General features: G+C 39.5%; 2 protein-coding genes, 1 long non-coding RNA gene and 1 pseudogene across 10 annotated transcripts in view; 2 read left to right on the forward strand and 2 right to left on the reverse strand.

Moving 5' to 3' along the window:
- The window catches only part of LOC309629909 (anaphase-promoting complex subunit 7 pseudogene), a 176,951-nt pseudogene extending 169,614 nt beyond the window's left edge, over positions 1-7,337 (forward strand). Inside the window, exon 8 of the transcript XR_014249500.1 lies at positions 5,463-7,337. The product of XR_014249500.1 is annotated as an anaphase-promoting complex subunit 7 pseudogene (transcript). The remainder of the gene's footprint in view (positions 1-5,462) is intronic.
- A 624-nt stretch (positions 7,338-7,961) lies between these two features.
- Positions 7,962-10,237, reverse strand: LOC309629936. Its single transcript, XR_014245298.1, has 2 exons — positions 9,770-10,237; positions 7,962-9,485 (listed from the first exon to the last, which is right to left on the reverse strand). It is a non-coding gene; the product is annotated as an uncharacterized lncRNA (long non-coding RNA).
- A 680-nt stretch (positions 10,238-10,917) lies between these two features.
- Positions 10,918-17,536, forward strand: PFN2 (profilin 2). Of its 2 annotated transcripts, none has more exons than XM_082394521.1 (3): positions 10,918-11,126; positions 13,306-13,498; positions 15,856-17,536. In XM_082394521.1, the coding sequence occupies exons 1-3, from the start codon at positions 10,995-10,997 to the stop codon at positions 15,951-15,953; spliced, it is 423 nt and encodes a 140-aa protein (XP_082250647.1). In that variant the 5' UTR covers positions 10,918-10,994; the 3' UTR covers positions 15,954-17,536. The 2 variants fall into 2 exon arrangements, with proteins under 2 accessions (XP_082250647.1, XP_082250646.1); XM_082394520.1 differs by having other exon boundaries at positions 10,934-11,126; positions 16,179-17,536.
- RNF13 (ring finger protein 13) overlaps positions 16,363-24,415 on the reverse strand; it is a 147,612-nt gene continuing 139,559 nt past the window's right edge. For all 6 annotated transcript variants that reach the window (XM_082394427.1, XM_082394425.1, XM_082394428.1 and 3 more), the window contains 2 exons: positions 22,044-22,124; positions 16,363-21,766 (listed from right to left, as the gene is read on the reverse strand). In XM_082394427.1, coding sequence (XP_082250553.1) covers positions 21,402-21,766; positions 22,044-22,124 — 446 coding nt within the window. In that variant the 3' untranslated portion in view covers positions 16,363-21,401. The remainder of the gene's footprint in view (positions 21,767-22,043; positions 22,125-24,415) is intronic.

Below are 24,415 nucleotides of genomic sequence, written 5' to 3' on the forward strand. Positions count from 1 at the left end.
TGCAGCACTATTTACAATAGCCAGGTCATGGAAACAACCTAAATGCACATCGACAGATGAATGGATAAAGAAGATGTGGTACATATACACAATGGAATATTACTCAGCCATAAAAAGGAACGAAATTGGGTCATTTGTAGAGACGTGGATGAACCTAGAGACTGTCATACAGAGTGAAGTAAGTCAGAAAGAGAAAAAGAAATATCGTATATTAACACATATATGTGGAATCGTACAGATGAACCGGTTTGCAGGACAGAAATAGAGACACAGATGTAGAGAACAAACGTATGGACACCAAGGGGGAAAAGCGGCAGGGGGGTGGTGGTGGTGGTGTGATGAATTGGGAGATTGGGATTGACCTGTATACACTGATGTGTATAAAATGGATGACTAATAAGAACCTGCTGTATAAAAAAATTAATTAAATAAAATTCAAAAATTCAAAAAAAATTTTAGTGACGTATAGTTGATTTATAATATTGTATTAGTTTCAGGTGTACAGCAAAGTGATTCAGTTACACACACACACAAACACACACTTATATATATAGTCTTTCAGATTCATATATATATATTCACATATGTATATATTCTTTTTCAGATTCTGTTCCATTATAGGTTGTTACAAGATATTGAATAATAGTTCCCTGTGCTGTACAGTAGCTCCTTGTTGTTTATTTTATATACAGTAGTATGTATTTGTTAATCCCAAACTCCTAATTTATCCCCTCCATATTTTAATATTCACTTTAAAAGTTACTTTTAAATGCAATGCATCATTGCTCAGTTTACACTTTTAGTTCTCTACTCTTCGGTATGTTTGGAGACCCAGAAACACTTCCCCTAGAAGTGAAATCTGAACTTTATTAGAGAAAAACAACAACAAAAATTTAAAGCTTCCTTTTAAAACTTTTTTGGAAGACTATTTAATTAAATTAAATTTCATTGCTTGCCTTCTGGGACTGAGATCAAGAAAAATTAGATGTGTTATCTCTTTGGGGAGTGTTGTGCTAGAGTGGCTGCATTTCTCTCATATATCAGCTAATGAGATGGCCAGTGCTTTTACAGGCTGTGTCCTCTTCCTTCCCCTGGGAATTCTACAACAAACCCCTCAACTTCAAGCACAACTTTCTTGGAATGAAATGTTTCACCTATGATTCAAGAATCCTCTTTGTGCATGTGGTAAATCAGAGAAAATGAGTCAAAACTCACAGGGAATTCTCTATCAGCTGGTGTGACATTTAGGAAGGGACATGAAATCCTTGAAGCCTCTAGGGCACTATTTAATGTATTACTGCAACAAAATTGGAAGAGCAATTTTCCATGATATGGTCAATTCAGTCGTTGTTACAATAGGGATGCAATAACTATAAAGCATTTCCTCAAGTGCTTAACTCATTATGGAAAAACAACACTGGATAAAAACCTTAGGGACCTGAGGTGCGGTAGGAAAATGGATGTTCTGGTTAGTACAGGGTTTGGTTGCACTTAACAGGGGCTGATTGTATTAGCTTAACCAACTAAGGAGTTTATGTAACAAGAGTCTGGGGTAGGCTGTGCAAAGCTGGTGAAGCACTTGAGAAAGCAGGTCGCTTCTCCCTTCCTGCTCTACCATCCTCAGCATAGGCACAAATGGCTGCCCTATCTCAACACTGCATCATCACAGTCTGGACAAGGGGGAGGAGGACAGGTTAAAGGCAGAAAGCTTACACTGGCCGTCTTTTCTTTTTTGATATATCAGGGGGAAAGTAGCTTGCCATGAAGTAACTTTTGGCCACGGGAGGACTAGATGCTCACCCTAGCTTTTGGAAGTATTTTAACTTCAATTGTTACACGCCCCCCTCCAAGTGCATTTATGATTCTGTTAGCAAGGAAAAACAGTTGCAACTGGTAATGTCTAGCCCATTTGATTAACTGAGTTAAGTGCCATACTTTAAATTTTGCTGTTAGACATTTTTCTAAAAATATGTTTATATTTCTATGCCTTTGAAAGCTTACCGCCACACAAATCACAACTAAATTTTCTTTTATTATTTCTCAACTTACTTGATTTTTCAAAAAGAAAGGACAACTTAAGATACACCCACTTGATGAACTGCTGCACTGTCACAAAAAAGTGTCCAAATGACTAACAAACATGAAAAAGATGCTCACCGATAAAGATTTGCCATTGGAGATATACAAATTAAAGCCACAATAAATTGCCATTACATTCCCAGCAAAGTGTTTAAAATTAAAAAGAGATAATACCAAATGTTGGTGAAAATGTGGAGTAACTGAAACTTTCATACATTGCCAGCACCTGGGTAAAATCTCTTCAGAAGGTTGTTTCATAGTTATCTACTGACCCTAAACCTATGAGCAATCCCGTTCCTAGGAATGTGCTCACCTCTGCTTACCAAAACACATGCACCGAAGTGTTTATATTCATAATGGCAAAAACCTAGGAACTCACCAAATATGCACCACCAGTGGAAGGAATAAACTCTGCTTTAGTCACATAATGGAATTCTATACAGCAACGAGAATGAGCAAACTACAATTACATGCAAAAATATGTATGACTCTCACAAATATTTGAGGGAAAGAAGCCAGAAAGCATCACAAAAAAGGAACTACTGTGTGAGGAGAAATTTATATAGAGTTCAAAAATAGGCAAAATTATCCTATGAATTCTAAGAAGTCAGAAAAGTAGTTAAAACCCTGAGAAGAGTAGTTGACTTAACATGGGCAAGAAGAGAACTCTTGGGCTCCTGATATCATCCTGTTTCTTGATCTGGGTGTTGGTTAACTGGGTGAGTTCACTTTATGAAATTCATCATGGTATATATTTATGATTGGTACTCTTTTCTGTATATATCTTATACTGCAGTAAAAAAGGTGAAAAAGCGACAATTATATATACTGCTGTTAAAATGAAGTCCCATCTTTTGTCTAAGGCCAATTCTATCCAACTGCACTTTTTTTTTTTTTTTAAGACTTTAAGGCACTTATTTCATCCATGGATTTTGGGATGTAATTTATGAAGTTGAGAATCATTACAGTACAGTGTATTGGGTTGGCCAAAAAGTTTGTTCGGTTTTAAGTAAAAATAAGACATTTTTCATTTTCACGAAGAACTTTTGACTTTATTCATTAACCAAACGAACTTTTTGGCCAACCCCATACTTCTTTTATTTTTTACATTAAAAAAATTGAAGTATAATTGATTTATCATGTTGTGATATTTTCAGGTATACAGCAAAGTGATTCTGTTAGACATATATATATCTATTCTTTTCCAGATTCTTTTCCATTATAGGTTATTACACGATATTGAATATAGTTCCCTGTGCTATACAGTAGGACCTTGTTTATCTATTTTATATATAATGGTGTGTATCTGTTAATCCCAAATTCCCAATTTATCCTTCCCCTCTTCCCCCTTTGGTAACCATAAGTTTGTTTTCTATGTCTGTGTCTATTTGTCTTGTAAATAAGTCCGTTTGTATCTTTTTTTTTTTTTTTTAGATTCCATATATAAGTGGTCTCATATGATATTTGAGCACCTTTCAATCCTCCTCTTATTTGACTTCTCAGCATTATTTGCTACTCTTGTCCATTCCTACCATTTAGAGAAACTCTCTTCCTTGTGCATTTATGATTTACTGGCTCCTGATTTCCCACCTGACTTCTCTGGCCACTCATTCTGTTTTCATGGTGAATGTCTCTTCCTTTACTCATTTTTGAAATGTTATCTTGAGTCCAGACCTCTCTTCTGAACTACAGAGTTCTATATCTAACTGCCAAGCAACATTTTCACTAGACATCTCACAAGTACAGAAAAGTCAACTAAGCTTAATATCTCCCTCCTTAGTGTTGTTCATCTTTCCAAATTCCTTGTCTCAGTAAATAGCACCAACCAGTACCCAACCCAGAAACCTATGTTCAATTTATAGTTATTGAATGAAACACAGAAGATGCAAAATTGTGGGTATGACTTTTGCTTCTCATCACAGTGGACTAGATACAGTGAAGGAATCATCCTGCTACAAAACTAGATCTGAATCAAAAACAGTTTTTGATGTTTTGTTTGGCTCTCAGAAATTAGAAGAATCTTCAAAGACCCTTCTTCCTACCAAATAAAGAGAAATAAGTCCTGAGCAGATATTAGAGCAGGGTTCTTTACGCATGCTGGAGAGATGGAGTTGGTCTGAGTGCAAATGCCAATAGCAGTTCTGTGTGAGGAGGTAAATCTGATACTCCTGCATTTAGGGCAGGTGTCCCCAACACCTGGGCCACAGACGGGTACTGGTCCACAGCCCGTTAGGAACTGGGCCGCACAGCAGGAGGTGAGAGGAGGGTGAGTGAGCAAAGCTTCATCTGCCGCTCCCCATCTCTCGCATTACCGCCTGAACACCCCCCCACCCCCGTCTGTGGAAAAATTGTCTTCCACGAAACCCGTCCCTAATGCCAAAAAGGTTGGGGACCGCTGATTTAGGGAACACCTGCTTTAGGGGACACCATAGAGAGGTTTAAAGTGGCCCCAGGTTGCTGGCACTCCTAGACATGCAGCAGCAGCAGATGCAAATCATCTTTGAAAGGAAGTGTCCTCAATTTAAGCCATTTGAATTCCCACTTACTTAAGATCAAGGAAATATAAATTCATAATCTAAGATCACCAAGTACACAAGGAGGCAAGACACCATGCGTGAGAGAAAAAAAACACAACTTATTTAGATATTGGGATTGTCATATACAGAGTATAGAATAACTAGGTAAGAAATGTTTAAAGAAATATAGTATGGAACCACAAAGTTGGGCAAACAATGAGACTATCAGGAACAATGAAAAAGATCTATGTAACAATAAAATGGAATTTCTAAAAATAAAAAATAGATTTTTTAGGAATTAATAAAACTCAATGTAGGGGTTTACCAACAGATGAAACATAGTCAAAGAATGAACTGGAACATGTGGCTGAAGAAATTTCCCAAAATGCAGCACAGAGAGGTAAGAAGATGGAAAATATAAAACAAGCTAAGAGATATGGAGAACAGAAGAGGAAAAGGAAACATTCATTTGAACCCTAAAAGAACAGAGTAGAGAGAACTGAGGAAAAGGAATAATTGAGGAGGTGATGACTGAGAATTTTCCAGGAGTGATCATAGATATAAATCTATTTTTCCAAGTAGAAGAAAAGAAACCCAGGTATAGATACATCATAGTGGAACTGTGGAACAGCAAAGACAAAAAGATTCCAAAAGTAGAGAAAAAGAACAGATCATAAAGTACAGCAGCAATGATGAACACCAGAATGAATGAAATAATACCATCTTCAAGGTGTCAGTCTTGCATTGTAGATCCAACCTATTTTTTTTTTAAGAATGAAAGTGATAAAAGGACATTTTCAGATCAACAAAAAGAGAGTTTACCATCGAGAGACCTCCACTAAAAGAACTTCTAAATATTTACTTTAGGAAGAAGAAAAGGATCATAAAGTAATGGTCTGAGATATGAGAAGGAATGGTAAGTAAATAAAATAGGAAACATGTAAATACATGTATATAAATACCTGTGTAAAAAGTCTGGAGAGGCGTGACCAGACTTAAAGTGTTCTAAGGTTCTTGGATTGTCTGGTTGGAGGGTTTAAGATATTATTTAATTTAAAGCTTTGTTCTATTAAATATGCATGGTAAAATTTCCAGGGTAACACTAAAAGAATAGAAATTGAACATACAAGTTCCACATGAATAAAAAATTAAAGGAAAAACGCTACTCCCGAGCCCTCTATTTAGGAGCCAAGGCCATCCAGCTGAACAGTAATAGTGTTCAAGCTTTGCTACTTAAGGGAGCAGCACTTAGAAACATGGGCAGAGTCCAAGAAGCAATAATCCACTTTCGGGAGGCTATACGTCTTGCACCTTGTCACTTAGATTGTTTTGAAGGTCTCATCGAATGTTACTTAGCCTCCAACAGTATTCGTGAAGCAACGGCAATGGCTAACTATGTTTACAAAACTCTAGGAGCAAACGCACAGACCCTTACCCTTTTAGCCACCATTTGTCTTGAAGACCCAGTTACACAGGAGAAAGCAAAACTTTATTAGATAAAGCCCTGACCCAAAGGCCGAACTACATTAAGGCTGTGGTGAAAAAAGCAGAGCTCCTTACCAGAGAACAGAAATATGAAGATGGAATTGCTTTGCTGCGGAACACGCTAGCTAATCAGAGTGACTGTGTCCTGCCTCGGATCCTAGATCTCCTTGTAGCTGTCAGTGAGTATCAGGAAGCAATGGACCAGTATAGTATAGCACTAAGTGGTGGACTCCCTCCATCCTGCCTATGGAACTGGAGTTGCTTGGAGAGGCCAGGCATTAGCAGTTTCTCTGTGACTGGGTGGTCATTTCACTGCTGTGCCAGGGAGATGACGCATTAAGCCAGGAAGAAGCAAGGCAGAGATTCAGGCCTTTCCTTTGTTTTTTTGTCCCCTAGTTTGGACTCCAATGACCAGAAGTCTCTAGAGGGGATGCAGAAGGTGGAGAAGGAGAAGAGTCCCACGGATGCCACTCAGGAGGAAGACGTGCACGACATGGAAGGGAGTGGGGCAGAAGGGGACCTGGAGGGCAGCAACAGCGAGGCGGCCCCATGGGCTGGCCCGGAGCAGTGCTTCGGCATGCGGTGAGGCAGGCACAGCTCCGTGGCCACCCTGGCCTGCCCTGCTCTGAGCACTTCCATGGACTGAAGGAACCTGTAGGAGCCCCTCTCTGGGAGGACGATGACTCAGCATGTGACTGCAGCAGGGGTCTCTGCCCCTTGCTCCGTATTTCTAGTAGTGACTTCATTTTAAAAAACTGAACCTGACCAACCTTCCATATATCTCCATCCTCCTCTGCTCCAGCCAGGGAGGACAAAGTGAGCGCTCTGAGAGGCCCGTGGACGTGTCGGGGCTTCTGGGCCAGAGTGCTTTTTATAGAACTAACTTGCAAGCTCGAGGAACAGACAGCGTTTGGTCTGTGATGTTGTGGATGGGTTTAAAGGAGCGACCTGTTCCCCAGAGCAAGAGTGTCATCTCCCAGCAGCAGCATGGACTGGCCCTTTCAGAGGGTTTCCTGTCCCAGAAATTATTATCCTGGGTTGTCCACACTTCCCTAGTAACCTTGCTTCCTTCTGCAATGTTAGTAATGCCTTAAGCTGACAGTCGCTGTTTTGCAGAACAGTTCTCCTATTTGCTAATCTGGTAACTTGCCTGTGAGCCTGGGTCGAATCTGAGAAACAAGTGTGACCTAGAGCATGAACAGAGATGCAGTTGGGGTAATTAATAAAACTGTTTTTTGTACAGTAAAAAAAAAAAAATTAAAGGATAGACTGCATATTAGACAGAAAGCCAAAATCCAGCTAAGTTAAGAGACATGTAAAGTTTAAGGACAGGGAAAGTGAGAGTGAGAGAGAGACAGAGAGAGATGGAAGAGAAGGGAGGAGGGGGGAAGGAGGAGGAGGAGGGGAGGGGAAGGAGGAGGAGAAAGGGAGGGGGAAGGGGAGGGAGATGGGAAAGATATATCAGATAGATATCAACAAAAAGAGAGCTGGGATAATTACCTTAATATTTGACAAAATAGATTTTAAGACACACACACACAAAAACAACAACAACAACAAAAAACAGTACTAGTGATACAGAGGTCCACTACTTAAAAGTTAAATTTATCAGAAAGAAAAATATGACAATTTTAACTTGTTTAACTTAAATAACCTTAGGCTATAAAAATCAAAAATTCATAGTTTCAGGGTAAAATTGACAAATCCAGAATTGTAGGTACTCCTTGTTCTTTACTGTGAAAATCACAAAACAATGAGTAAATACATTTAAAACATAACATGTTTATTGCTTGTGGCATTAAGTGTGATTTTGCTCCATTTTCTAAACTTTCTTGATTGTTGTGACAATTGCTTTTATGATTAAAACACCGTTTTTTAAAAAAAAAAAAAATGAAGTGTGGAAGTCAAACTTTTAGTTAATTGAGGACTTGAGGTGGGCTTAGTTAAGGGTTTTACTATTTTGGGGCTAATTATATAGTTTTAGTTCTTACCCCAATGTTTATAAGGTTGAGTACATCTTAATTACAACTTCTTGTTTCTTTGTATTTTGCTAGAATGTCAAATGATTTACACAGGGACTTAAATTGCTCAGGTAATCCTTGACTGATACATTAAAGAATCTAATTTACCACAGTTACTGTTTTCCTAAATAAGAATAAAAGATTTTGCAAAGAATGCATAATAATGCATTCCACATTTAAATATGCTACCACTGATTGTTATTAGCTACATCTGGATATCTGTATCAACAACAGAGCTTTGATTTTTCTCTGCTTCTGCCCAGACATCACTATTATCACTGTAGGGGATCAGTTACTCTGAAAAAAAGGAGAGAAAGATACAAATTGGTATTTTTTCTCATATTGATACTCTCTTAGACTTAACTTTCCAGTTCCTAAAACTCAGTGTTCTACTTCTACATATGCCTTTTGAAACACTTTGTGGTAAGCAATAGTTACAGGAAATAGGAACAGATCACTGTAGACAAATAGAAAATAAGGCAGCATGCTCTGAGTCTGGTTCTAAAGAAAACAGGCACAGGATTTTTTTTTTTTTTTATTACAGTACTGAAAAGAGCCAGTAAATAGACTCCCTTTGAATGTATCATCTCAAAATCTAAACGGTAAAACCTAGTTAGTCTATTATACAGATTTTTTTTCATAGTTGATTAAATTTTACTGTGCAATTCTGGGAAAGAAATAACACGATGTTGGAAAAGTATAACAGTAATTTTAAAATATTGTTATATTTTGAAAGATATTTTAAAAATAGTGATAGGAATTCTAAATTCTTATGTTTTACCCAATCAACGTGCTTTAGAATCTTTTGAGATTTGAATATCCAGAATATTCAGTTAATGTAATCCTTTTGCTGTTTGAAGACAACAATAAAAAAATAAGAATGGAATGCATTATTTGCATCTCTTTGCTATTGAAGATAATAGTGTAAAAATTGAATCTTAAAAACTTCAGAGTAGATTAATAAGTCAATTTCAAACTATCATTATTTTTCTTTTTTACTGTTTATTGAATTATAACGTGTACAAACAGCACAAATCAAGAAGTGTACAGCTTGATGAATTCCTACAATGACACTTCGTGCTATCAGCACATTGTATCATTAACTTTTAAGTTGATAAACTGGTAAGAATGAAGGATTAAAACCATCAACAACTACCACAAAAAAGCAGAGTAGTAAACAAGAACCAGTAAGTGTGACTAAACCAGGTGGGAGGCACACTTGCAAAAATGAAACAAGTTTTGTCACATTTTATACCACACAGGTTTTCTGTATCATCAGAACATGAGAGAATACATTGTCTCAATCTGATAGGAGCCGGACTTCGAGTTTCTCTTACTGTGCTTTTCCTCCCTTGCCTGCAGGAGTTGTACATTTCAAAGCAAACTGCAGAAAAAACAGAAAACTTCAGAACCAATTAGATTGCTTAGCAACGTTTTTTTCTTTCCTGAGCTACTTCTGTGTAATCCTATCACAAATTGTGACCTTACACAGTAACTTTAAACCTGAAAATCAACTTTTCAACGTTTTGAGACGCTCTCTTCCCTTGATTGACAAATCGTTTTGTTCACTTGAAAGTCTTGGACGTCTCCTAATTCCCGGTCTAGTCATAACGCCCAGAGGTTACTAAAGAACACTCAAGATTCACAGGGACTCTGCCCATGGTTTACCTTGTAAATACAAGCCATTCTGAGATCTGGGTCCTGAAATTATTTTACCCTTCGAGAGCAGAAATATTACCATGATCATACAGTGAACCCCTAGATTTTCAAATTCTTTATACATTCAGCGACTTCTTCGACCCATCAGTAACTTTCCCAGTTAGCAACCAATAGTTTTACATAGGTTGCTATCTGTTTTGTTCGCAATTTACGAGCAATTTAGCCACACGTAAGCAACCTTAAGGAAGGGGAAGAGGGGTTCTTCCTGTCAATGAATCCACACAATGAGAGGCCCGTGGTACCCAAATGAAACAATGATGAAAGATCGGCAAAGCTCAGAAATGTTCCTGAAAGCCACGAACGCCAGCTCTGATTTCAGGTTGCCGGAGTGCGCCCGCTCGGTAGCCTTTATGGTCAAGAGGCAGAGGGGTCCAGGGCAGAGGGTCCCACTGGGGACGCTTAAGATGAGAGTGGGCGACCCTGCTACCAGCCCGCCCCCACCACAAAGAGGAGTAAACGCTCCGCATCCCCGTCACCAGGGCAACTCTGCAATCCGACACCTAGGCGCAAGATTCCGCATTCCGAGCCACCGGACGCAGAACACACGCGTTTCACAACCCGGACGCAGGGACTCCGAGGCTTCCCACAAGGCCGTCCCTGGGGTGCTGAGTGCGACGAGGGAGACGCCCTCTCTGCAGGCCCCGGGTCCGAAACTCAGCCATCCCCAACGACCCCGCCGCTCCCGGGTCTCGCTTCCCGCACGTGGCGGCCGTGATTGCCCCGGCCGGTATCCCTCCGCGTCCGTACCGTTCAGTCTCCCCCTCCCTCGCCGGGACCCTCCGACCCGGCGCGCCGCGGAAGGATCGCACGCACGCGCTCGCGCACGCCCCGCGGGAACGGCGGAGAGCTGAGGGAAGCGCGGTAAGGAGCAGTCGCCGCTGCAGTCGCTGGCAGAGCAGCTCCGCAGCCTCCCGCTGCTGGTTAGTCAGTCCCGCGGTTGCGGGCGGAAGGGCGGCCAGTCCGGGCGCGCTCCGCAGCTCGTCCCTCACCGCCGTCCCCACGTCCTCCCTCCGCAGCTCCTCGGGGAAGGGGGCGGTCGGTGCCTGCGCAGAGCCGCCTCCTCCCCGCCCCCGCCCCGCCTCCCCCCGCGCCGCCGCCGCCGCCGCCCGCGACCGCCGCCGCCGCTGCGCCTGCTGCCTCTCGCCGTCCCCGCTGCAGTGCGAAGGGCTCGAAGATGGCCGGTTGGCAGAGCTACGTGGATAACCTAATGTGCGATGGCTGCTGCCAGGAGGCCGCCATTGTCGGCTACTGCGACGCCAAATACGTCTGGGCAGCCACAGCCGGGGGCGTCTTCCAGAGCATTACGGTGAGGACCGGCGGTGGCCTGGGGACGCGGACCCGAGCGGGGCCGGCCGTGGGGGCGCCGCCGCGCGGAGCCGGGCCACCGGGAGGGCCGCGCCGGCAGGTGTGCGGGGCGGCCGGCGCCGAGGATGCGGCTGCCGGGCGGGCGGAGAGCCGGAGGCCCGGGGACTCCCCCTCGGCGGGGCTGCGCTGACTGGCGGGGGCGGCGGCCCGGCTCCCCGGCGTTCCCAGTGCCTGTCCGGGTGAGGCTGTGGGAGGGGGTACGCGCCGGCTCAGAGGTGGGGGGCCTTTTCCCCTTGTTCGGTCCTCCTGGGTCCCCTGGAAGCCCCGAGGCTCGCTTTGTATGTCTCGGGGTGGAAGCGGGAACCGGAGGGGCCGGGCCGGGGCGCGCTGGGCCCGGGCGGGGGTCCTCCGGCGGCCGGGCCGCCCCTCGCTCCGGGGACAGCGCGCCGCCCGCGCCGCGGGCTGTGAGAGGCGGCGGCTGCCCGGCCCCCGGGATCCTCGCGGCCACTTGCCGGAGGTTTGCCGGTGTCCAGGCCTCCGAGGCTTGCGAGAAATGTACCACCGACAACGTAGGTGGATTCGTGAATCTCGACTACAGCTCAGGCTCCATAGGATTTTTTTTTTTTTTAATTCTCCAAGATGGCGAACTGCCATTGATTTCTCTCTTCCTCCTATGGAGATTCATCGATACACCGTTATCCCCAGTTACGCAACATAGCTCTAAAAAAGGGGGTGCTTGAAGGGGCTTTCAGTAATCTGCGAAGACCAAGGGGACACTTCAGTTCTCCAAGTCCCTCCCTCTTTAGTGGTGGTAGTAAAGGCACTAATGCAGATTTATGCTTCACGCTGCCTGATTTTTCTGTGACTTGGTGGTTTGGCTCGGTTGCCGCATGTCTGGGGGATAATTGTCACTAAGCCTCCAGTGCTGCTTTATTGTTTTGCCTCTTTCTGCGCAAGGCTCATTCTAAAATTGTGACGATTATATCAAATACAGGACCATTCTCTTAATTTCTTAAGCTTCACGCCCCCTTCCTATCAGACGCCCAAATCCAGGCCTCCTATTATGGGTGCTACTAATTATTCTTGTACTGCTTAACATGGTTTAAGATCTAGCGGTGTAGAACTCAGTCCTTGATACAAGTACTTTCAGGTTTCCTGTTACCGCAGTGGACTACAGTTCTTACAGAGAATTGGCATCTGGTGATCAACTTTTTTTTCTGCGGTCCTCTTGTCTTTGTGTGTGAGTTCCCGCTGTCTGGCCGGGAAGATTGCAGGAGTGTGCTTGGAAATGGCTGGGGCCTGCTATGACTCTGCAGTTCTGATGGGGGCGACGCCTTCCTTCTTATTCATGGAATGTTAGAATGCACGTTTTCTCCTTTCCGGTTCTGGTCGCTACCTCAGTTTCTTTCCCAGTCTCCCTCCATTTTCTCTGTTCTTTACCGTTGCCTACTGCAGTGCTGCGGACAGAATCCTCTTTGCGTTTGCCCAGAAAGAAAACTGATTACTGAGGTGGTAGGGGAAGGGAAGTTGCAGAGAAAAAGGAGTAAGCGGCTAGAATAATAGAGAGGAGGGAAATATGAATTTGGGGACGCGCTGAAGTCTAGGGCTTGAAGTTCATACTAACACTGTGGGGGATATTTCAAGCTGTTTGAAGTGAGTAGAAGTGAACAGGTCTGCCAAGCATGGGTGTTATTTTAGGAGACTTTCAAACAACTTTAAATTTGATGCCACATGACTGTAACGTGACTGATTATGATAGATAAGCTTTTGTTGAAAGTTTTTAGGTGAATCTTTACCATTATGTAAGTACTTCAGGTACCACCTGACTTGAAACAGTTTATAAATAACTCTTAAGTTTGCAGTTTATCTAGTGTCAACTAGCAACTAGAGATTCTTTGCGTAGACTGGTCTTGGTTACCAGACTACACTCTGAACTGTGAAATCTAATTAACTGACTGATATAAAACATGTCACCATGTAGGATTAAGTAATTTTTGAGAAAAGACTGAAACTTGATTTTACATTGTTGAAACGTGGATGTCTTGTAGTGGTAGTACAAACTTGGCAGTCTTTGCTGTTATACCAAGGCAAGGAATTAACTATAACTTTTTTCTTTTCTCTCTTTTTCTTTTCTTTTTTTTTTTGGTTGGGGGCTGCGGGGGTGGGTGGCGGGGGGACAGCCAGTAGAAATAGATATGATCGTAGGAAAAGACCGGGAAGGTTTCTTTACCAATGGTTTGACTCTTGGCGCAAAGAAGTGCTCGGTGATCAGAGATAGCCTATACGTGGATGGTGACTGCACAATGGACATCCGGACAAAGAGTCAAGGTGGGGAGCCAACATACAACGTTGCCGTCGGCAGAGCTGGGAGAGGTAAGCAAGGCACCCTTTTGGTTGAAAGTTGCATGCCACGTTACAAGTGATTAAGCAATCTCTTTAACATTTTGAATAAAGTGTTAAAAGAGTCCGTAAAGGCTCTTAAGGTGGTTTTTGTGAACTGCCCAGCACTGAAGGAGGCACTGCTGAAGATTTACTTCCTCTACAGCAGCTGCATACACAGCCTGACCTCTGAGATCCTGACTTTATTCTCAAATAGAATATTCATATCATCTTTTCAGTTTCAACTTGAGTAAACTGAACATCTAAATTTGCCTCTAATATATGGATAGCTGAATCACTTTGCTGTACACCTGAAACTAACACAACATTGTTAATCAACTATACTACTCCAATGTAAAATAAAAAGTTAAAAAAAATCAATTTGTCTCTTCAACTGTTAGTTATTCAGATTGTTAAATCATTCAAATTGGTTACTTTAGTCCCTTTGGGTCTTTGACCTTTGGATCTCTTTTCTTTTTTGCTTACATTTTAGTCATTCACTATTCAGCATAAAAAAGGAAGAGTTAATATTGGCTCATATTTCTATTAGAAACATTGCTAGGGAAGAGAGAAATAATTAGAATGAGGGTTTTGAAGTAAGTTTTCCACTTACTAAAATATTTTCAAAGACTAAGTGTGTCTGATTTATTCGAAAACTAGGAAATTATGTTTCATTTATATACTGGTCCAGAAATTCTGGTGTTTCCTGACTATTGTCAACACTGCAGAAATTCTTACTGTACTAAATAAATCTCACTACTTTTTTGAAAGAAACTTTTAAAACTGAGGTTTATTATGACATCTAGTTGATTTACAGATACATTTAAATGTGTTAACCTGTGTAAATGTTTTGTAAATAAAGAGGGCTTGTGTAGCCTCATATAGCAGACTTGGCACATCTAATTTTGAGACCACATCTACCATGGGAAGAAACTTGAAGCTACTCTGAGCCGTAATTTACTGCAGTGGCCCTACCAACTCCCTGTGACTGTCCTAAAGGTTACTCTTGTTCTGATGTGAGTTGATGCTTATGAGTATTTCTCTATAGGAAAATTAGATGACTGTGAAATAGTAGACAAATCTCTAAAACATTACCTGAGCTCAGATAAATATATTAAAAAGAAGCATCAACCATGTGACGTAAAAATGAGAATGTTTTCATACCATACAGCACTACTGACATCTAGTGGCAGTGAATATAACATCTGACATATGTACATATGTTAATATTTTCACAATAGACCTTTGAACTGCATCATAGAAGAACCTGTTGTTGGAAATAGTAAATCTATTTTAGGATTTTAGACTCAATTAAAAACAAAGCTAACACAGAGAGGATATAGTAAGCACAGGCCTTTGGTACTTTTAATTTGTCCTTTTCTGAATGGCACTGAAGATGCTGTTTAAAATTCGGTCTTGGTTTTCCTCTGGAAATAATAGATACAGTTAGCCCCACTGGTAAGACTTAATAGTTGGTACTTAATCAAGCAGTTAAATTTGGGGAGAATTTTATAAGTAAATAATTACCTAATCTTTTTTTTTAAGTTTATTTTTTGGGGACCAGTTTAATATGTATTTGTCAGACTAATCAGAAGTTTTTTGCTCTATATAAAAGATAAATGTCCATTAAAAGGAATGAAATAATGCCATTTGCAGCAACATGGATGGACCTAAAGATTATCATACTAAATGGAGTAAGAAAAAGAAAAATATATGATATCACCTATATGTGGAATCTAAAAAATATATAAAGGACTTATTTACAAAACAAGCAGACTCACAGACTTAGAAAACAAACTTATGGTTACCAAAGGGGAAAGGTGGCGGGGGCAGGGATAAATTAGGAGTTTGGGATTGAGAGATACACAATACTATATAGAAAATAAATAATCAACAAGGACTTACTGTATAGCACAGGGAACTCTACTCAGTATAATAACCTAAAAGGGAAAAGAATCTGCAAAAGAATAGGTGTAGGTATATGTATAACTGAATCATTTGCTGTACACCTGAAACTAAAAAACACTAAGTCATCTATACTCCAGTATAAAATAAAAATTAAAAAAGATAAATGATCACACTTCTTTTTCCCTAGCTCGTGTAAAGATATTTTTATAGAGCATTGCAGCTGCACTGATTGGACTTCTAAGATACAGTTAACAGTCAAAATGTTTTCAGCACATTACTAGTTTGAAAGTTCTCCTTTTTGGAGACCTGGCTGACTTCAGTGCTTCGTTGTTCATGGAAAACTAACTTAATGTTAACTTACTAATGGGGTTCTGTCTGCTAAAACTTATGGGACTCTCTTGATTAACACTTCTTTTGAAACACTTTTCTTCTTTCTCTTTCAGTCTTGGTCTTTGTAATGGGAAAAGAAGGGGTCCATGGAGGCGGATTGAATAAGAAGGCATACTCAATGGCAAAATACTTGAGAGACTCTGGGTTCTAGCTGCTAGGCAGACTGTTAAGTATTAGGGAAAAATTGCTCTTAAACTTTCCTAGCTGTAAGCTTGAGTCTTAATTCTGGAAATTTTATTAGCAATGCAGGGTGATGGGGTATGAACCTGTGTCTCCTTTGTATCCCTCTGTTGGTGGGGAAAGGTGTCTTTCTTTCTGCCCTCACCCCCCTTAAATAATTCTGTTCACTTTTGTTTTGTTTCCTTGTGTACTCCAGCATTGGTTATAGTCATGGGAAAGGAAGGTGTCCACGGAGGCACACTTAACAAGAAAGCATATGAACTCGCTTTATACCTGAGGAGGTCTGATGTGTAAGCAGCCTCTCCCCATCTACCTAGCAACTGTCTTCATCACCACCCCGATTACGGTCACAGTGCTACCAGACTATAGATGGTAGCTAATTTTTCTTTACCTATTTTCTAATGTCACGATTCCTGTTTGCCCAATGGATCATTTGTATGTTAACCACTGTATGTAACCAACCTTATCTGGCAACATAATTGCAGCACAGTAATGATTTGCATGATACCTTGAAATTTGGGGGGAGGGGGCATGCCAAGTTGGGCATCACTTTGTCTTAGCAATTAATGGGATATTGATTACTAAAATAAGTTAATATTAAGCAAGGTGCCGGTTGTACAATCTCTAATTTGATCAGTGTCTTTCAGCACTTTGAGCATTTACTTAGCTCATTTAGTCTTCCTTTTGTAGCGCATGGTTGGGAGGAAAAAGTGCATGCGTCTTTCCTTCACTCCTCTTTTCCCACCCCCTCCCTTCGCACATAGGTATTTGGTTTGCTTCCATCTTCTTTTATGCAGTGCCTGGTTTATTTAACCAATTAATATTCCTTTTGTAGATGAGCTATTGAGAGCTGCAGTAGTTTGCTTTTAGTATTGCTGTTGCACTTGAGTAAAGACAAATCTTTTTTCATAGTGTCTACAGGACATATGACAAGTGCAACTGCAAAACAAGAGCAAAGGCACTTCCTCCCATGACCTTATAGTAACCATACTGATTGAATCCCCAGGGACATTCCATCATTGCAATAGCTCACATTTTTGTTACTCTTTTTCTTTGCACACCAGCTCTACTCTTTAGTAAAATTGTAAAAGGCTGCCATTATGGACATTTGGTATCCCAACATAACCATCTGGAGTGTGTCCAGTTTGTTCTTCATAGGACCAATTTTTATTTGCAGCTTGAGTTTTTATATGAAGTTGCATTATTGTGGACTTGGCTGTCTTGTGAATTTTTTTCATATGTATTCTGTGCCATACAACTGTTAAAATGAACTGTTGCTATTGTGAGATGGATTTTAACCGACCTCTTAAAGGTTTCTTTCGAATGGCACTACTTTAGGGACATTCTAGTATTTGCTTCTATTGTTTGGGCCTTGTGGATAATGTACAGATTTAAGAACAAATCTTGTTGCTGATTTGTCCATTTCTTTCCCTGCACTTTGTTACATCTGGGATACAGTCTAACTCATCTGATTTAATATGCATTTAAAAAAATGCCATAACTATTAAACACCTTGTTTACAGACAGATGAAATAAATTTATTCCAACCAAATATCCTAGACTCCTGTTGTTTATATAAATTGTTAGCTTACTGTTACAGTTGATTTTTGATACAATGGGAATATACTCTGCTACAAGCATAAAATTAAAAAAAAAATTCAGCTGATGGCCTATTCCATTTCCTTTAGTATTTATCATAAAATGAGTGCCTGGGAATTTATTTTCAATAGGCTTTGCTCTATTAAAAATGGCTTGTAGTCATTTCAGGCTCATTTTCAGGCTTATGAGGCAAAAATTGACTTATCCACTAGAAATTAAATATTTTTGTCTTGTTGCTGGTCTCTTGATGTGAAATCTAATGAGCAGTAAGGGGCCCAATACCAAGAAGGGTTTCTGCATTGTGGATTCTTCTGTGTTGAACTGTCATATGACTTCTTTCAGTTTGGAGGCTATGTTGGCAGGCTGAAGTCAGCCAGCTGGGACTCGCACATAAGGGAAGACGTTCCTTAAAAAGCATAAAAGATAATTGGGATGTCTTGCAGTTTCTGGCTTTGGAGTGACATGTTAACTATGACTAGGTAATAGTTTAATCCCAGATGTCATAAGGTCCCTGAGATGTACTGAAGTTTAGTAAATATGTTTAATACTATTCAGATAAATGATTATCACGAACTGTCAAGCGGAAGCTCCAAGTTCAAAAGTTGGTGGGTCTAAGCAAAACTGGGGAGCTGGTTATAATGCAGACTCTGGGCTCTGGATTTCTACCCTGGAGATGAAGATTCCAGAAGTCCCTTTAGAAACAGTAGGTCGGTCTTGATTCATTTTAAGTGAACTGTATGCTACCCCTTTGAGAAAGGGTGGGTTTAGGGAATGGGAGTTAATCTCTTTGCCTTACTTAAAATATACTGTGCATAATTAAATTTTTTTTCTTTGACGTTGTCAATTCTGAATTTGATTGTCCATACAGGGATGTAAAGATATGGAGGATATGGATTTGGGGCTACTTTGATAGCTGGGCATACCTTAGAATTGTAAAACAACAGTAAAACTTCTTGACCTGTTAAGATCCTTGTTAGGAACAGGAGGTGGGTCAAATGAAAATCTGGTGGTTGGGTTGTGATGATTCATGATTTTATGGTTATATATATATATTTATACTTTAGTTGTAAAGAACTGTTAGGGTAACTAATTAGAAAGCAGTAACCAGACTTGTGAAACCCTTACTGAGTGAACCTATAGTAAGTAGGTGAGGGGACTGTGTATATGCTGGAGGTGTGGGTAGGGGAGTAGAGGATGGCAGAGGGCAACTGTATCATTAATGAATGAAACCAGTCATTGGCCCCCTTCCCACAGTCTCACTTGAAGGACACTTACGAAAATATATACATGTGTCTTTGCTTTGTGTACTTAGTTCTTAGGAATTTAACCTAAGGAAGTGGAGCTATATAAATTCGTATAGCAGAATGTCGCTACCACAGCATTACTTAGAATAACTAAACTTGGAAAACTACAAAATTTAACTTGCAGGGTTATGGGTCGAATAAATGACTATGTCCAAAAGATAAAACAGTCATTGAAGAATTACGTAAGAAAATGCTCACCAATGAATTTTATATACTAGGATAAATATATGCAGTATATAATGTATTTTACATATGTATTTCTGAAGGCAAAATATAAATTTTTCTCTCAGGTAAGTTTCCAGGTGACTATACTTCTAAAATCAGAAAAATTTTAAATTAGGAATATATATTTTAATAGAAGTGGGATTTTAATTTTATTCAACGTCTTATTAAAAAAGCTGTATAGTTATACCATAGAGAAATTATAAGAGATTTCAAATGACTATTAAGAGAACTAGTAACAGTCCTAGACAGTGCTGTTAAGTATATATATTTTTAACAACTAAGAGTTTGGAGTTTCAAAAAAAAAAATTTATTTTTGCCTCCGAAAAACTCGTAACTTAAATTTGAAGGAACCAAGTCCTTGATTTGAACTGTGGATTAAAGACTGAGGGAATAGAACATCTGATACACGTTACACTGACTTTTAACTTTTTCCCTCTTAAAAAAAAAATAGTATGTTTTTATTATTTACTTCAATAATTATAAAAACTATTACTTATTTTATATTTATGTGCCGGGCACTGAGCTCAGTGTTTTGTCCTCACACCCTACTTTACTTTAGGATAAATGAAATTAACACAAGTGACCAAACAGGTTTAGAAAAGTTAGGATCACACAAGTGTGTCAAATTCCATAGCTTTGGCTTAACTACCATAGTAAACTAATACTCTGTTGTTTCTCAGGCGTGTTATTTCTGTGGGGCAGGGTGGGTGTGGGAGTATGATGAAGAATTCAACTTTTGATTTTCCTAAGTGGAAATAACTCATTTTTTGTTGTTGCTTATAAGAATTAAAAAAAAAAAAAAGTTCAAAAAAGTGAAATTTCCCCAAATAGTGTTACATTTTTAAAAAATGTATTAAAATTTTTCTTTTTACAACAAAAGGCTAATATAACTAGTATACTTAACTATTCTCTAATATGCTTTTGTTCACAATCAATCAATCAATTTCCCATGTCAATACAGATACATCTAGATGTTTACCTTTTCGAGGCTATACAGCAGTCTACTGTAAGGGATGTATCATAATTGCAAGAAGGTACCATAATACACACTATTGTTGGAATGATTTTGGCTGCAGTTTTAACTTTTGGGGGGATTACCTAATTGCTTGTGAGCAGTTCCTTTGTAGAAAATTCTAAGGTGATGTGCATTTATCTAACCTAAATTACCTTAATCATTATACTGTTAAAAAGTGCTGTGCATATAAATACGGTTAATGTAGGTAATACTATAGCAGAACAAGTATTTGCCAGTTTTTAAAGTGGAAAACGTGTTTATTAACATTCAAACTCCCTTCATACAAGGCCATATAAAAATTCTTAACATTTTGATTATACATAAGTCTATTTTCTACATAGTTACAATAATGTATAATTTAGCTTTTCATAATACATTGTTTAAATACATCATTAGTTCTGTTAAACATAAGCAATATTTGCAAATCCAATACTTGAACAATTTCCCCTGTACATAGTTTAGCAGGGCTAATTAGCATAAGATGCTCTTTATTAAGAGGTATATGATCTGAGTATTAACAATTACTGAAGTCTGGTATTTTTATACAGCACTTTCTTTTTCCTTTGATCACAACAACACAAAATCCTTAAGGATACTGAAATTCAGTAAGTAAAGTCCAGAGACATTAGCCAATAAGTCAAGTTCATACATAACACTGTATATAGTATTAAAAACCTTAAAAAAAAAAAAAAAAAACCTTTTGCAATCTGCCCTAGTACAGACTGTTCCTATCAGGATAAGACTACTTGGCAATAGAAAGGAAAAAGACAGCTTTGAGTCTCTGTGGTGCTGATAGGAAGAAAAATGCTAACTTACCTTGTCGCCTCTCACTAATGATGGCAGAAATACCAGAACAAGCATATTCCAGCTCAACAACTCTAGGTAACTTTATGGAGATGGGAGTTGGCTTAGCTCATGCTAGGTGGCCACAGCACTGACCTTGTGTGTAAAAACATGAAACATTTGCATACTGTGATCTAGGTTTTAATTGTAAGCTATACCGAGGAATTTTTTTAAAAATGTTTTGGCTATATTTCATTCCAAAAGAAGAGTTGATTTGATGCTTGAGTTACAGCACCAGTCTATATTAGTTATTAGTGAAATGAAGTACACTCCTGCAGATAAATACCAGATCAAAAAAACCTGTTTCAGTAATCTGATTAACCTGTAGAATACTAAAAAATAAGTTATTTCTACAGAAATCTCTGAAGGGAGCAAAAAAACTATATGCCTAAATAAACATTTTAAAGGGAAATAACCCAGTACCCTCTGGAGGTCAAACAGTGTTTGCTATGTTGTAATCCTGTTCACCGTCAGGCTGCGGTTGGACCACAACACTATGTTCATTAATTTCGTTTTCTGCATCACTGCTGTCGGTATCTTCATTGTCCTCTTCCTCATAGTCTGAAGATTCTGTCATGTTCTGATGTGAGCGGGATTCCGACAAAGCCCCAAATGACTGGGTGCTGACAGAAGCCAAAGGTCTGAGTAAAGGGGTATGTTCTGACACTTCATTTTCTTCTTGACTACTATCTGTGTCAGAGTCTGAATCGCCTTGAGAAGGAACAACTTTCTGCTTGCAGACTGGACAGGTTTTTTTGGTTTTAGTTAGCCAAGGATCTACACACTTGCAATGATAAGCTGTTGAAGCAAAATATACATCTTTTAGGTAGTATACTGTAGTTGAGAACATTATTTTTAATGTTTATTCATGTTCTGATCTATATGTATCATATAGGAACAAGAGAAGAAAAGCTTGTAAATTTTTATAAACACAGCTCCATCCCTTAATGAGATCACTGATTAGTACAGGGCCTGGCTTATGGTGTGCTAATAACTATCTTCTGTCTCTCTAATACTGAACCTAAGTATAAATTACTCTCTACAGAAATTCAAAGCAGTATGTAATTATTCATACCATGGGAACACGGAAGGATTCTGAGCTTGTCTCCATCTTCATATTCATCCAAACAAATGGCACATACATCATACTCATCTCCTATGACAGAAAATAGTAAAACTAATTAAAACACGTAGAGGAGTATTCTTAACTTTTTAAACTTTTCAAGTTCTTCCTCAGTCAGTTATTTTAAATGCCTTCTGGTTTATCTTTTAAATGATACCTCTTTGTTTTCTCTAAGATCAGGGAGCTGCTTCAAGTTGAAGTTCAGGAACCTGAAGTTTTAAATAATTAACCTTTTACCTACAATAAGAAATTTAAAATGGATGTCAAATTTGTTTACCTTGATTACCTTTGCAAAAGATTTTAATGTAATAATTCATTACTGTTTTACATAACTATTCAAATGCTAGTTTTGAAATATTTTATGCCAAAGATGACAAAATTTCACTATTTAGATATCTTAAGGTCTCTGAGTCGTTTAAGTAAAAATGGAAACATGTTAGAACATACTCAAATTTTTAAAAATATATTAGTGAATAAAAATGTTTAGAATGAGATATACTGAGCTTCAAATCTCTTCCAACATTTATTAGTTTTGTGGTGCTTGGCAAGTTACTTAGCCTCTAACATACAGTTCTTTTATTGGTAGAAAGATTCCATCTACCTCGCAGAATTGTGAGGATAAAATGAGATAAAGGGCCAAGCACAGAGGTATTCACTAAATGGTGTTTGTTATTAATATCACTGCCTTTTTAATTCCTTATTGTTGAGCTGATCACCTTTATAAACAAAAGACAGTTAAAGTCATTGCCTATCCCACACTCAGGGCAACCACATTGGGAGGCTTGTCAGAAATAAAGCCATTGTCTGGATAGATAGGCTGGATGAACATTAACGCAAAAAAAGAAAAGAATCGGGACTTCCCTGGTGGTGCAGTGGTTAAGAATGTGCCTGCCAATGCAGGGGACACAGGTTCCAGCCCTGGTCCAAGAAGATCCCACATGCCGCGGAGCAACTAAGCCCATGCGCCACAACTACTGAGCCTGCGCTCTAGATCCTGTGAGCCACAACTACTGAGCCCACGTGCCACAACTACTGAAGCCTGTGCGCTTAGAGCCCGTGCTCTGCAACAAGAGAAGCCACCGCTAGGAGAAGCCTGCACAGCTGCTCGCCACACCTAGAGAAAGCCCATGCACGGCAACGAAGACCCAACGCAGCCAAAAATAAAATAAATAATTTTTTAAAAGAGAAAAGAATAATAGTTCTAATTGAAACAATCCCTTTAACATCCATAGTCATTTAAAATAGCACATTCAGGAGAAGTCCTAAATAGAAAGCTTTAATGAAGATTACTAATTTTTGTTCAGTATCTTGAATTTGGTTACTGTAGTATCACCTATCAAATACATTCTATAACAAATGCAGGGTTCTCTTAGAACCTCCTGTGTGGGATTTGGTGAGACTGATTATACCCATCTCAAACTATTAAAATACTAAAGGACTCCCACATATCTATAATTATCTGTAATTACACAGTTGATCCATTTACCTGGGCTTTGAGGACAGTTTTAATATATTAAGCAATTCAATCATGTTGATTTCTCACACAAATCAAACTTTCAGTCTCAGACTTTGTGAAAATGCCCATTCAAAACAGATTCCGTTAAAGTAACTGATCAGGACCAAACTCGTCCAAAGCTGTGCCACAGCTCTAAGCCTCATTTTATTAAGGTAAGAGAGGTTATCCTGCATTATCCAAGTGGGCCCAGTGTAACCACAAGGTCCTTAAAACTGTGAGGAGGAGGCAGAAAAGTTCAGAGTCGGAGATGTGGAAGGTGTCAGGAAGATACAGTGTTACTGGCTTTGAAGACAGAAGTGGGGAGTCACAAGCCAAGGAACATGGTGGCCTCTAGAAGCTGGAAAAGGCAAAGAAATGGATTATTTCCCCTAGAGCCTCCAGAAAAGAATGTTTGATTTTAGCTCAGTGAGACCTGTCGGACTTCTAACCTACAGAACTGTAAGATAAACTTGTGTTGTTTTAAGCTTCTAAGTTTGTGGTAATCAGTCACCACAGCAATAGGAAATGAATACAAGTAGTATTTGGGTTAGCCTACACACATGGAATTGATGCTTTACTATCAATCCTTTGAATTGTTTCAAGTGATAGATTTATATTGACCTCCCGCATTTTCTAGCCACAGCACTTACTTTGAAGATTTAAAGGTGTGATGTGTGATCACGGACCAGACTGGAGCCTAGTGCTCTGTAGAGAATTAACGCCCATGGCCTTGGACTTGTGATGAAACGGTAAAGCATATGTTAGAATGCCTGATCATTTTATTTATTAGCTGTGTAACCTTGTGCAAGACACCATCTTTATGTTTCAG

The sequence above is a fragment of the Balaenoptera borealis genome (genome assembly GCF_965194805.1).
Source record: "Balaenoptera borealis genome assembly, chromosome: 5".
Taxonomy (NCBI): Eukaryota; Metazoa; Chordata; class Mammalia; order Artiodactyla; family Balaenopteridae; genus Balaenoptera; species Balaenoptera borealis.

What these genes read in the sequence shown, in the direction of transcription:
- PFN2 (XM_082394521.1), top strand. Translation starts at nt 10,995, where the DNA reads ATGGCCGGTTGGCAGAGCTACGTGGATAACCTAATGTGCGATGGCTGC. An exon ending in GCGTCTTCCAGAGCATTACG is followed by an intron (nt 11,127 to 13,305) that starts GTGAGGACCGGC and finishes GCGGGGGGACAG; the next exon opens with CCAGTAGAAATAGATATGAT. An exon ending in CGTCGGCAGAGCTGGGAGAG is followed by an intron (nt 13,499 to 15,855) that starts GTAAGCAAGGCA and finishes TTTCTCTTTCAG; the next exon opens with TCTTGGTCTTTGTAATGGGA.